Source organism: Sinocyclocheilus rhinocerous, unplaced genomic scaffold, assembly GCF_001515625.1.
Source record: "Sinocyclocheilus rhinocerous isolate Xijiao unplaced genomic scaffold, SAMN03320098_v1.1 scaffold1510, whole genome shotgun sequence".
Taxonomy (NCBI): Eukaryota; Metazoa; Chordata; class Actinopteri; order Cypriniformes; family Cyprinidae; genus Sinocyclocheilus; species Sinocyclocheilus rhinocerous.
The window spans coordinates 417,573-429,891 of NW_015664185.1; the positions used below are offsets into that span (position 1 = coordinate 417,573).

Genomic DNA, 12,319 nt, shown 5'->3' on the forward strand with positions numbered 1-12,319 from the left:
TCTATCATTTTGAGCCATACAATGTATTGTTGGCTATTGCTACAAATATACCCCAGCGACTTAACACTGCTTTTGTGCTCCAGGGTCACAAATATACTTCAGTACTATATACTGCAGAAATGGCAGCCTATTGAGATCATGTGTACAACAACTAATCGATAAAATGAAAATAATCAACAACAAATTTCATTAGTCGGGTCAGTGATTAGTAAAAGCAGTTTAAAGTAAAGAAAACATACAGAATACACATATATATAGTTTTTAGAAAATGTTTATATATTTGCATAATGTATGCATTTTTATTATGCATAACAGCAAGCGATTAAAAGTTAAATTAAATAGCCGACACACAACACCAATCGAATGAAGTGTAACAGCGAAAGGAAGTGCAATTATTTGCATCAAACAATATTTCTTGATAAAAATCTAATTTAGGTTTTAAATTAACCAACTGACACTTTTTATTTAATCTTTTATGAAACTTGTTTATTTAAAAAGTTCTGCTGTTACGACTGTGATTTTTTAAAATCATTTTATATTGTAAAATTAACATTTTTAAATATCTTTGCACACACAAACGTACAACAGTTTTGAATAATTAAGATTTTTTTACGTTTTTGAATGAGTCTCTTCTGCACACAAAGGCTGCATTTATTTGATCAAAAATACAGTAAAAACGGTAATATTGTGAAATATTTTTACTATTTAAAATAACTGCTTTCTATGTGAATATCTGTTAAACTGTAATTTATTTCTGTGATCAAAGCTGTATTTTCAGCATCATTACTACAGTCTTCAGTGTCACATGATCTTCAGAAATCATTCTAATATGCTGATATTAAATCCACTTCATTTTGCACATTCGATTTGCACAAGGAGAGCACTGAATATCTGATTTATCAATTATTTAATGAAAACAATTTCAGATTACGTGATTATCAACGCAGTTGTTAGTTGCAGGCAGTCATGTGACATCACTGTTGCGTAATCTCTACTGTCACTAGACTGTAGCCTATGATACCTTGATGATGTCACGGTAGCCACGGATACGGCAGGGGTGGGCGGGATCCCGCTCCCGGTCATCCTCGTCTTCCTCAGTGGCGGCGTAGCCTTCATCGGCACAGGAGTCGCTCTCTGCGTCGGCCACGTTGGTCATGAGGTCGATGAGCTGCTCGAGCGGCGGACTCAGCTCTCGCTCCTCGTTCTCCTTCAGCCCGTAATCCAGAGCCTTATAGATCATGATGCCCAGAGACTCGATCGCCTGCGACAAAAACCCAAAGACACATTAACTGCAATAAATGTATTTCATTTCTTCAGTGTTTGTGTTGTTTTTCACTAAAAAATATCTGAACGTGCTTCAAACTAGATATATTTACTTGCATGAGATTCACGCAAAAATTAAAATTCTGTCATCATTCACTCACCCTCAAGTCGTTCCAAACCTTTATGAGTTTCTTTCTTCTGTTCAACACAAAAGAAGATATTTTCAGGAATGTTGGTAACCAAAGAGTTGACGGTAGCCATTGACTTCCATAGTATTTTTTTTCCATTCTATGGAAGTCAATGGCTACCGTCAACTCTTTGGTTACCAACATTCCTTAAAATATCTTCTTTTGTGTCCAACAGCTGAAAGAAATTCATACAGGTTTGGAACGACTTGAGGGTGAGTAAACGATGACAGAATTTTCATTTTTGTGTGAACTATCCCTTTAAGGCTTGTTTTAGAGAATATAACTTAACATAATATCTTGGCAGTATTTCTGGTAAACACAGTCAACAGTTCTGGGAATTCTAGTGCATTAGATTCAATCCCAGGGATTTCAGTGCACTGGAATGATTTCGACTCCTTGAGAAGTGCACTTAATACTGAAGTCGGGATATTTGAGACACAATCTCAATCGACACAGATACACCAGACGGTTTTTTTTTTTTTTACACAAGAACATCAAATACATTTTGTGCCACAAGAACCTCAATGCTTCCAACAACAGCAGGTTTCAAGTTTTTCTTTCGGCTGAACTGATGCGGTGAAGCTTACTCTGTGACCTGATATGGTGAAACTAGTCTGCTTACATTGTGTAAGGCCTGTTAAAACAAATGTCAACGGCTGTAAGGCGTCAACGAAACCATAAAAGCCTTTGGTTTCTTATATCACATTTAAACATACCGGATACTAACTTTACTTCAGAACCCAAACCTGTAACCTGTGTTCAAAATAATCGGGGTTGTATGATCCTTTACCTTGTGCAGTTTTGTTCAAGGTTTTTGAGGATGAGTTCACATCACATTACAGTCAGAATGGAGTCAAAATTCTGTCGTGTTTGACTGGACACACGATCTTTGAAACCATCAAAAATATATTTTCTTCTCGCTTATACAAGCGGATAATCAGAACAGACCCGTGACCCATTTTTCAGGCTGTGAAGAACCAGTCGAGAACCACTAAGATAACAGGATATAGAGACGCGTTTTTTAATTACTGACTAATTAGTGTAGAATTGTTATTTGCACACCCTTCGGTGACTTATTGTTTATTTTATAATATGCCATAAAAACATTTTAAAGTCACACTAACACACAGAATACTGAAAAAAATGTTTGGGATCTGCAAGATTTTAAAAATATATTCATGATAGAAGTCTCTTCTGGTCATCAAGGCTGCATTTTATTTGATCAAAAATGCAGTAAAATTGCTAAATATTATTACAATTTCAAATAACTGCTTTCTATGTGAACATCTGTTAAAATGTAATTTATTTCTGTGATCAAAGCTGTATTTTCAGCAACATTACTCCAGTCTTCAGCGTCACATGATCTTCAGAAATCATTCTAATATGCTGATTTGCTCGAGAAATATTTCTGATTATTATCAATGATGAAAACCATTGTGCGGCTCAATATTTTTGTAGAAAGTTCAAAAGAACAGCATTTATTTGAAATACAAATCTTTTGTATCTTCCTTTATTGCTAGAAATATTTTGTAACATTATTAATGTCTTTACTGTAACTTTAGATCATTTTGATGTCTTTGGTTAATAAAAAACGTTTCTCCAAACGTTTGAACAGTGCATATGCAAAATGAATTGGATTGAGTCTTTAAAATGGTTTACGAGAAATATACAGTTCTGATGGAGTCTTTGATAATGTATATGCACCTACCAAAGAGCATCACAAATAAATAGGTGTTTAAACTGGTAAATAATATAATAAAGATGTTAACTTCTTGTATTTTAGTTTGAGTGTGTACATCTTTCCACATGGTTAATGGTAAAATCTTTTGACGGCCAGTGATCAAAACTCTGTCCAACTTCTGTAAAGGCATAAAGAGTGCTTTGTTACTCTTTGTGATGTTAATCAGACCCGAACAGTTTACCAACAGATTCTTAAAATGAATTTCATCCAGAATGCAGGAGCCTGCAGTGAAGTGAACAACAGACTCATTCACTGAGATGTCCAGCGGCCCATTACATCCACAAATACAATCACCGGGTAATAACAGCTTCAGTTTAGAAACTGATCATTAACCCCGAGAATCTCATAAAGAAAACAATCAAGACTGAGTTAATGAAAAGCATCTGATGTTCTGTCTAAACCAAAAGTCAGTGGAACACGGGAACTGGATCTATATAGCACTATCAGGTCTTTGTGCAAAGCGTCTAACTGCATCAAGTTCTTGTGTCTGATGGATGTCAAATAATCCAGCACAAGAAACTGAAATACAAGGAGCACAAATCAATATGTGCGAATAACAATGCACACCTTCTGCGGCTTTAATTTACACAGACAATGTAAAAAATAATTCACTCCATAAGATTATTGGAGTACGCTTTACTAGAAAATACTTTCAGTCTTTCTACTTCAAAATTTCACGTTTAGTTCAATGTGTTACTTGGTATGCCTTTGTAAAAGAAATATAAAAAAAATACATCAAAACTGTTAACTGAAATAAAATATAAATATTAGGATGAAACACTAATATTAGTTGAAGCGCTAAAATTATATTGAAATAAAATCTAAAACTGAACTAATACTAAAATAAAAATAAAAAATATTTATTTGGTTTATTTGAATAGGGACAGTTATAATACACATAGATAAAACTGCAAACAAACAAACAAAAATAGCCATCCAGTGCAAGTAACAGTGTTTATAGCAAGAGCTAATTTGCAACACTCGTCCCTAGAAGGGCTTTTACTGACATTTTATTGACAAAAACACATAACAAAATACTAAAAATTAAACTGACATTTAAACAAAAACTGAAAATATAAAAATAAAAGCAATTTGTGAGTAAAAGTAAATCCTACACCAGTAGACGATCACCTTAAAGGGGTCATATGATGCTGCTAAAAAGAACATTATTTTGTGTATTTGGTGTAATGAAATGTGTTTATGCGGTTTAAGGTTCAGTCACCATACTGTGATGCCGTGTCCCAGCCGGAGCAATGAGACAAAAACATTAAAACCCATTATAAACGAGGCATTTGTTGCATTTGCATCATATAACCCTTTTAACTCTCTGCATAAAGTCCAGTCCAAATCATTCTGGCCAAGAACTGCCCACTAAAACGGAAAGAGACTGTCTGATTGAAATAAAAAGCAAGCGGACACAGAAAACACAGCAGAATACACTGTTCTGCTTGTGGATGTCTAGTTTAGTTTGCTATTAAATGCCTTGTGCAAAACTCTGAACACTTCTTGCCGTCTGTCTGAGAGGCAGGAACTCATTGCTTCTGGAACGCTGCTTAATAGGCATTTGACTATGGAGTGCGTCTCATATACACATACTGTAAGACAGGTTTGCGTGTGTGTTTGTGTCCTTATACACCAGCATACGGTGATAGACCTGTCACTGCTGACAGTTACTAATGAAACCACATTAAAGTGATTTCTGGAGGATCATGTGACACTGAAGACTGGAGTAATGATGCTGAAAATTCAGCTTTGATCACAGAAATAAATTACAGTTTAACATGTATTCAAATAGAAAACAGATATTTTAAATTGTAATAATATTTCACAATTTTACTGTTTTTGCTGTATTTTTAATCAAATAAATGCAGCCTTGGTGAGCAAAAGAGACATAAATAAACAAGTGAGATTAAGCACTTCCTTTAGTAAATGAATTGATTCTCTGAATTATCCAAAAATATGCATTGCCACATTTATTTGATGAATGTCCTGCAAAAAGTACTATATCATAACAAGTATCAGTCATTGGCTTACAGCGACTGAATTACATTGAGCTGAGTTACATGCATATTTAAGCGAGAGTCCGTCACGCAGTCGGCTCTAGTGAACACATCATAAACCTGGAAGGTCAAAGATGCTAGGGATGCAAACAGTGATCTGTCGGGTCTACATGTCTCTAATTGGCCTTTAAAATGTCACCAGCTGCTGACATCAAATTAATGAACTTGTGGAGTGACAAGTCACCCGAGAGACCAGAGAGAGCAGAAACCATGACCTGGTGCTGAAAGCTCACATCTGAATTGAGAAGAACACAGATGGGCTGCAAACGTCTCTAAGCTGCAGGAGATAATGTGGTCATAGAGCTGCCTTTTCACTAGTGAACTATTAAAAACATTTGTTAATTGAAATAAAGCAGATAAAAAATTAAATATTACTTAATTAGGTGACATTTATAATTTTAATTTAGTGTAAGCTGAAGCACTAAAATTACTAACAGGAAATAAATAAAATTAAAAACTAAACTAACACTGAAATAAAAATAAATTAAACCTAAAAAGCAATTTCTAAAAAAAAATATATATATAATAAAATGTGTTAATTGAAATAAAGCTGAAATAAAATTAAAAATAAATATTAGACAAAAAAACGTAAACTTATTTATGCAACATTTCTAATTTTCGTTTACTTTAAGCTGAAGCACTAAAATTACTTTGTGGAAATTAGTAAAATATAAAACTAATCTAATACTAAAACTTAAATGAATACAAATTAATCCTAAAAAAGGAATCTTTAAAAAAAATGTTAATTGAAATATAATAAAAATAACTCAAGATGAAAAACATTTCTAATTTTTCATTTAGGTTGAAGCCGTAAAATGAATAAGTGGAAATAAATAAAATCTACAACTGAACTAAAACTAAAACTGAAATAAAAATAAATTAAACCTAAAAGGCAATATTAAAACAAAACAATAAAATTGACAAAACCACAAAACAAAATTACTAAAAATTTTATTTAAATTAAGACAAAAACTGAAAATATAAAAATAAAAACAAATTCTAAATATTAATAAAAACTATATCAAATTCTTTAACAACTGTGTAGCAATGCCCTGGCAACCATCCACAACACCATAGCAACTATATAGTAACAGCTGGAAACACTGTGAAGAAGTGTGGAAAATGTCCAAGTGCTATGGATCTATGTCAAGACTGAACTAACAAACATGTTTCTGCTCATTCACAGATGCTGTCATGAGGAATGAGCCGCGGCGTTAGTGTGCATCACTCACCTGTGTGGAGGATCGGCTGGGATTACGCACACCTGTGGGAGAACAGAAGAGAAGACAGTCAGCGACAGATGAACAAGAACTCAGACGACAGCTTACAGCGCTCACTGCACATCCCTTATGTAACTGACCGGACAATCCGCAGCGCTGTTTGTTCTTACATAAAGCACACTGACGGCTGCAAACGGGACGCAGATAATCTTTATGCATCTGATGACTATTAAAGCAATAGTTCACCAAAAACTAAAATTTACTGAAAATGTACTCACCCTCAGGCCATCCAAGATGTAGATGAGTTTGTTTCTTCATCAGATTTGGAGAAATGTAGCATCAATGGATGCTCTGCAGTGAATGGGTGCCGTCGGCTAAAATAATCCATAATAACGCTTCCTCCAGTAAAAAAATCCATCTCCTGTTGTTTCTCACATCAAAATCCAGCCACATGTTTGTTTTGTTCTGTTTTGGTTTGTAAACGCTGCTTGATCTGTGCAGATTTCTCTCCTGATTCAGACCAGACCACTTTTACACTGGAGAAGCGTTATTATGGATTATGGACTCGGATTTTAGTTAAAAACGTCTTAATGAATGATTTGTTTCAGCTTTTGTCTTCTCCAGATGTTAACTGATGGACTGGAGTGCTGTGGATTACTTGTGGATTATTGTGATGTTTTTATCAGCTGTTTGGACTCTCATTCTGACGGCACCCATTCACTGCAGAGCATCCATTGCTGAGACACTGATGCAATGCTACATTTCTACAAATCTGTTGAAGAAACAAACTCATCTGCATCTTGCATGGCCTGAGGGTGAGTAAATTATTATTATTTTTTTAATCATAGAATTTTTATTGTTGCAAATTGCATTTTTACATTTTATACCACCCCACCCACCATATACACCCCTACCCAGCCCCAACAAAGCAATCCCCAGGGCAGAATAAGAAAGGGTAACATTAACACCAAGATACTTGAATTTAGAACTCTCCAAGTGGAAAGGTATGTCATTCTGTTTTAATTTTTGGGCAGATTGATTTAAAGGTAAACATTCACTCTTCTGCAGATTTAGTTTATACCCAGAGAATTTCCCAAAATCATCTAATAGATGTATTATCACAGGAATAGATGCAATTGGATCGGTAACGTAGAGTAATAAGTCGTCAGCGTATAGGGCTAATTTATGTTCGATTCCCTTGCGGATTATACCTTGAAATACAGGAAGTGTTCTAAGCATTATTGAAAGGGGCTCAATAGCTACGGCAAAAAGTAATGGGGATAGGGGGCATCCCTGGCGTGTACCCCGTGATAAGGTAAAATACTCAGAGTTAACACTGTTAGTAGAAACTGAAGCTTGTGGGTCAGCATATAGTAGACGTATAGGGTGAGTACATTTTTAAGCAAATTTTGATTTCACCGACAACCTGAGTGTATCAGACTATGTCAATGGCAATTTTATTTATATAACACCATTAATTACAACCCAGGTCAGTTGGTTTCGATTGAATATGCAAAACACACGACAATTTTGAAATCCATTTAATCTCAAGAGTGTTTTTGCAGCAGAACAAGGCAAAGCCAGCAAAGAAACAGATCTCTCCGCTGTTATTCTTCAGTCGACAGCGAATGAGGAACAAGTTCACCACCGACACTTTTGACAAAACAACAACTCTGCCTGGAACCTGCAAGACATAGCCTATCGATCTTGACAGCATGTCTCAAGAAAGAATTGCAAGAAAGAAGAAGAACTGCAAGAAAGTAATGACACATGCATTTATTAAAAGGCAAACTGAGCTCCTCTGGGAATATCTCAGAGATCTGCAACGTCTTGCAATCAAACGTCATAAATCTCAATACTAACTCATGCATTTCTCATCAAATGATCTGAGCTACATTCGTTTTATATCTCTACTGTAAGTCAACTACTGCCTTAGGTGAAACATCTGATGACACATAACTGCAAACTCCATTTAGTCTCCTGAGCGATGAAAGAGAAACCTCTGAGCAATAAAATCATCCCCTGGAAAGGCATCAGCTCAATCCATCTGTAATAAATATCTCAATCTTTTAAGCCGTGGATAAGCTGCACAATGAGCACATTTCATTATTATCAGCAGCACTTCAACATGTGAAACGATTAAAGCATTAGGGATATCACAATGCCTTTAATTGGGCTTGAACTACAAAGATTTTAACCTCATTCTCCATTCAACACCGGAGCCTGGCAGGTCAGTTTCAGACCAGTATTTTAGTATCATTATTATTATTATTATTATTATTATTTAGTCATTTAGCAGACGCTATTTTTGCTGTTTTATGATAATTTTAGACTCATGCATGCTCGATATTCAATTTGACCTGCAGATAAAGGTCTATTTCGCATGCATCTCATGCGTTACATAATAGCTCAGTGCTGTCAAAAATGTACAATGCAAAAAAGATATTAGGAGCATGGCACAATTACATAGCATTTCATATCCAATTCTTGCACATAAGGTGCATTCAATATTAGGCACATTTTGTGATGCAGAACACTAGAAGGTAAAAAGGGAAATATATAAGCTGTTTCAAAACATTTGCATCCAAATCCATGTCAGTTTATTCAATATATATATAATCATATCATTACTATTATAGTTTTTTTTATTAATATTTTGAATTAGTTTTTATTTGTATATTTTCCATTTTCATTTTAATTTTTGTTAATGTTTTAGTAATTTTGTTGTGCATTTTTGTCATTTTTATTAGTACGTATATATAGTTTTTATTCATTATTATTTCAGTTTTAGTTATATTTAGTACATTTATTTTAGTTATTAGTTTAAACTTAATGAAAATGAGAAATGTTGCCTTGGCAACAGGGTTATTATAGATAATTAAAACCATAAACCAACTTTTTCATATCTTTAAATAAAATAAACTTGAACTGAAATAAAGTAAAATAAAAACTACTTTTTATATTTTATATTATAGTTGCCAATGCAACATATCTAATTTTAATTTGGTTTTACTGGTTTAAACTGAAATAAAAAATAATTAATATGATAAAAGCACACACAAAAAACTAAAGTTAAAATGAAATCAGAAAATATAAAACTTTAAATATTAATTTAATTAATAAAATATTAATAAAAACTAAAACAGTATCTCAATTATACTAAAATAACACTGATTGGCAACTAGCTGTATTAAAGTTTTACGTTTTTATGTAATTTTATTTCAGTTAAAATTTATTTTATTTCAAGTAACAAAATGTATTTATTTATGTATGTATATGTATGCATTTATTTTTTTTAATGGTTTTAGTTAACCATCATAACTCTGTTTTATACATACCCAAAACACAAATCCTAAACATCAACTATCATGGGCTACTGGATAATTTTAGCACATAATGTCAATTAACATGTTACACACAAAAAGCATTACGAATATGACATTTCTTTACAGCACAGGCCCTGATCAGGAGCTATTTTGTGTTCATCAGCATGTGTATTTCTCTGTGCATCAGAGAGTGAGTGAACAACGGTGACTGTGAGCACTTACATGGCTTTTATGCTTAGTTTATGCTGTTTTATGATTATTTTAGACTCATGCATGCTCGATATTCAATTTGACCTGCAGATAAAGGTCTATTTCGCATGCATCTCATGCGTTACATAATAGCTCAGTGCTGTCAAAAATGTACAATGCAAAAAAGATATTAGGAGCATTGCACAATTACATAGCATTTCATATCCAATTCTTGCACATAAGGTGCATTCAATATTAGGCACATTTTGTGATGCAGAACACTAGAAGGTAAAAAGGGAAATATATAAGCCGTTTCAAAACATTTGCATCCAAATCCATGTCAGTTTATTATATGTATAGAAATGCAATAATGGATGCGGAAGGTGTTGATTTGTCACCTGATCTGTCTCCGGAATGAAGCCGCACCGATCCGTCTTTATAGATCCTCACATGTTCCGCTCCTCCGGTACCAGCAGAATCCTCCCGAGAAGAGCGACAGCACTGGTAACACACAGCCCACGCCTGCTCCTCATTGATGGGCTGCTTGTATAGATGTAAAATCTCGTCCAGGGACAGATCGTCTTCATCCTCGCTGTCCATGAAGAGACGCGCATCCTCCTCCTCCTCTTCCTCTATCAGCTTGTGTCCGTCATCATCATCATCTTCATCTCTCCTGCGAGCCATCGTCTCATCCTATCCAGCAGAGAGGAGAGGAGAGGAGAGGAGTGCTGGAGATCAATGCACCTGCGCTCGGTGTGATGATGATGATGCTCACTGTTGATTCTGCATCAGAAACGCCAGGAATGGCAAGCTACGTCAAGCTAGGATGTAAAAGTAGGCGGGGCTTATTTATATTACGTCCCTACGAACTAAAAAGAATGGAGTTTACGTTTAAAATTAAATTAAAAAGTCTCTTTGTATGTATTTTTCAAAGTATACATTTACTACTTTGCATATCGAAGTAGCGAGATGTTAGCGCTGGCCAGGATGGACCAATCAGAGTCGCTTATTTTAAATTTTAAATGAAAAATTATGAAATGCGTATAATCACGATACAATAAAATAATCTGTAAGTATATTAAATTATTACTAAAGTTTTATTTTTTTAAAACATCGCCATGTCACGTGCTGTTTGTTACTTTTCTCAGCGCTGGCCAGGATGAACCAATCAGAGTCGTTTGTGATCACAGGTACGTATTTTTAATAAATTAATTTATAGAAATCGCTGAGTGGATTTTCATTTTTATGTCAGATAAAAAACCCGTATAATTAATACATTTACGATTACTTTTTTATTTTTTTTTTACAATAAACATCTCCAATAATATATAAAACGTCCTGAGAATTGAATGCGGCTTAATGTAGGATTCAGTCCTCTGAGCCCTTAAGCGCCCCCTTGTGGAAAAACAACAGTTTAGGAATAATTCGGGTGCCAAATGTTTGATATTCTTTGAAAATTCACATTGTTTTGAGAATCAAATTATATATGAGTAGCCTGAGGTGGCGTTGATTTGCCGCCAGAGGGTGATGATACGCAAACATTTCTTTACATACTTTCTCAGTTGAGCGCTTTGCCTGTTTAATATTCCGGTTTAAGGAATATTTCGACAACTTTCCTTTGATTAAATATATTTCTGGTGTAGTTTAACAGCGTCTTCCTCACCTGTGTCCACAAATTAATCATAAATACACCAGTAGCCTAATTGTCGCTGTCGCTCGGTAACCTTACTCAGAGACAAACGTTCAAACAAGCTTACGTAATCAATATTCATAAGCTAAGCCGTTACCAAAGTTTGATTGGCTAATTCACCAACTGACTCGCCAACGTCTTGGTTTTCAGCGAATCAGACGCGCCTGCGTCACATTACGTGTTTAATATTCATAAACCAATCCTAGTTCTGCTCATGCGCACACTGAATCCAAGCTTCAAAACAGAGTGAAACTCAACCTTCAGCACAGTTGTGTAGGTAAACTAAAACATATTACATAGTTATATATATATATATATATTTATAAGTATCGCTTTTTATTTCTCCTCTTTCGTATTACTTGTTTCGCTTCTGTTTCAGTTTTTATAACCATTTCTTACTATGTGTAAGTAAGTTGTTGTTTTTTAGCATGTAAGTTTGGCAGTGTTATTTTTTAGGATTACTGATAAACTACTGTCATTTGATTTGTATTATTTGTATTTGTTATTTATTTAAATTTTAGTTACATTATGTCTGAATTTATTATGTCTACAGGTATTTTATTAAGTTTTTAGTTTTATTTAATTTGAGTTATTTTAATACTTCAACAAACTAAATGGAAATGAAATAATATATATATATAT

General features: G+C 34.2%; 1 protein-coding gene and 1 long non-coding RNA gene across 3 annotated transcripts in view; one reads left to right on the plus strand and one right to left on the minus strand.

Annotated features, from left to right (window-relative positions):
* Positions 1-11,696, minus strand: part of LOC107729800 (protein spire homolog 1-like) — a 26,307-nt gene extending 14,611 nt beyond the window's left edge. Inside the window, exons 1-4 of the mRNA XM_016540502.1 lie at positions 11,651-11,696; positions 10,386-10,680; positions 6,485-6,516; positions 1,022-1,261 (exon numbers count right to left, since the gene is read on the minus strand). Coding sequence (XP_016395988.1) covers positions 1,022-1,261; positions 6,485-6,516; positions 10,386-10,680; positions 11,651-11,671 — 588 coding nt within the window. The 5' untranslated portion in view covers positions 11,672-11,696. The remainder of the gene's footprint in view (positions 1-1,021; positions 1,262-6,484; positions 6,517-10,385; positions 10,681-11,650) is intronic.
* Positions 11,697-11,913: 217 nt separating this feature from the next.
* The window catches only part of LOC107729814 (uncharacterized), a 2,856-nt gene continuing 2,450 nt past the window's right edge, over positions 11,914-12,319 (plus strand). The window contains exon 1 of one of the 2 annotated variants that reach the window (XR_001638623.1): positions 11,914-11,950. This is a non-coding gene — a long non-coding RNA (uncharacterized LOC107729814). Of the gene's footprint in view, positions 11,955-12,319 lie in introns of both variants that reach the window. The other variant, XR_001638622.1, reaches the window with a different exon arrangement.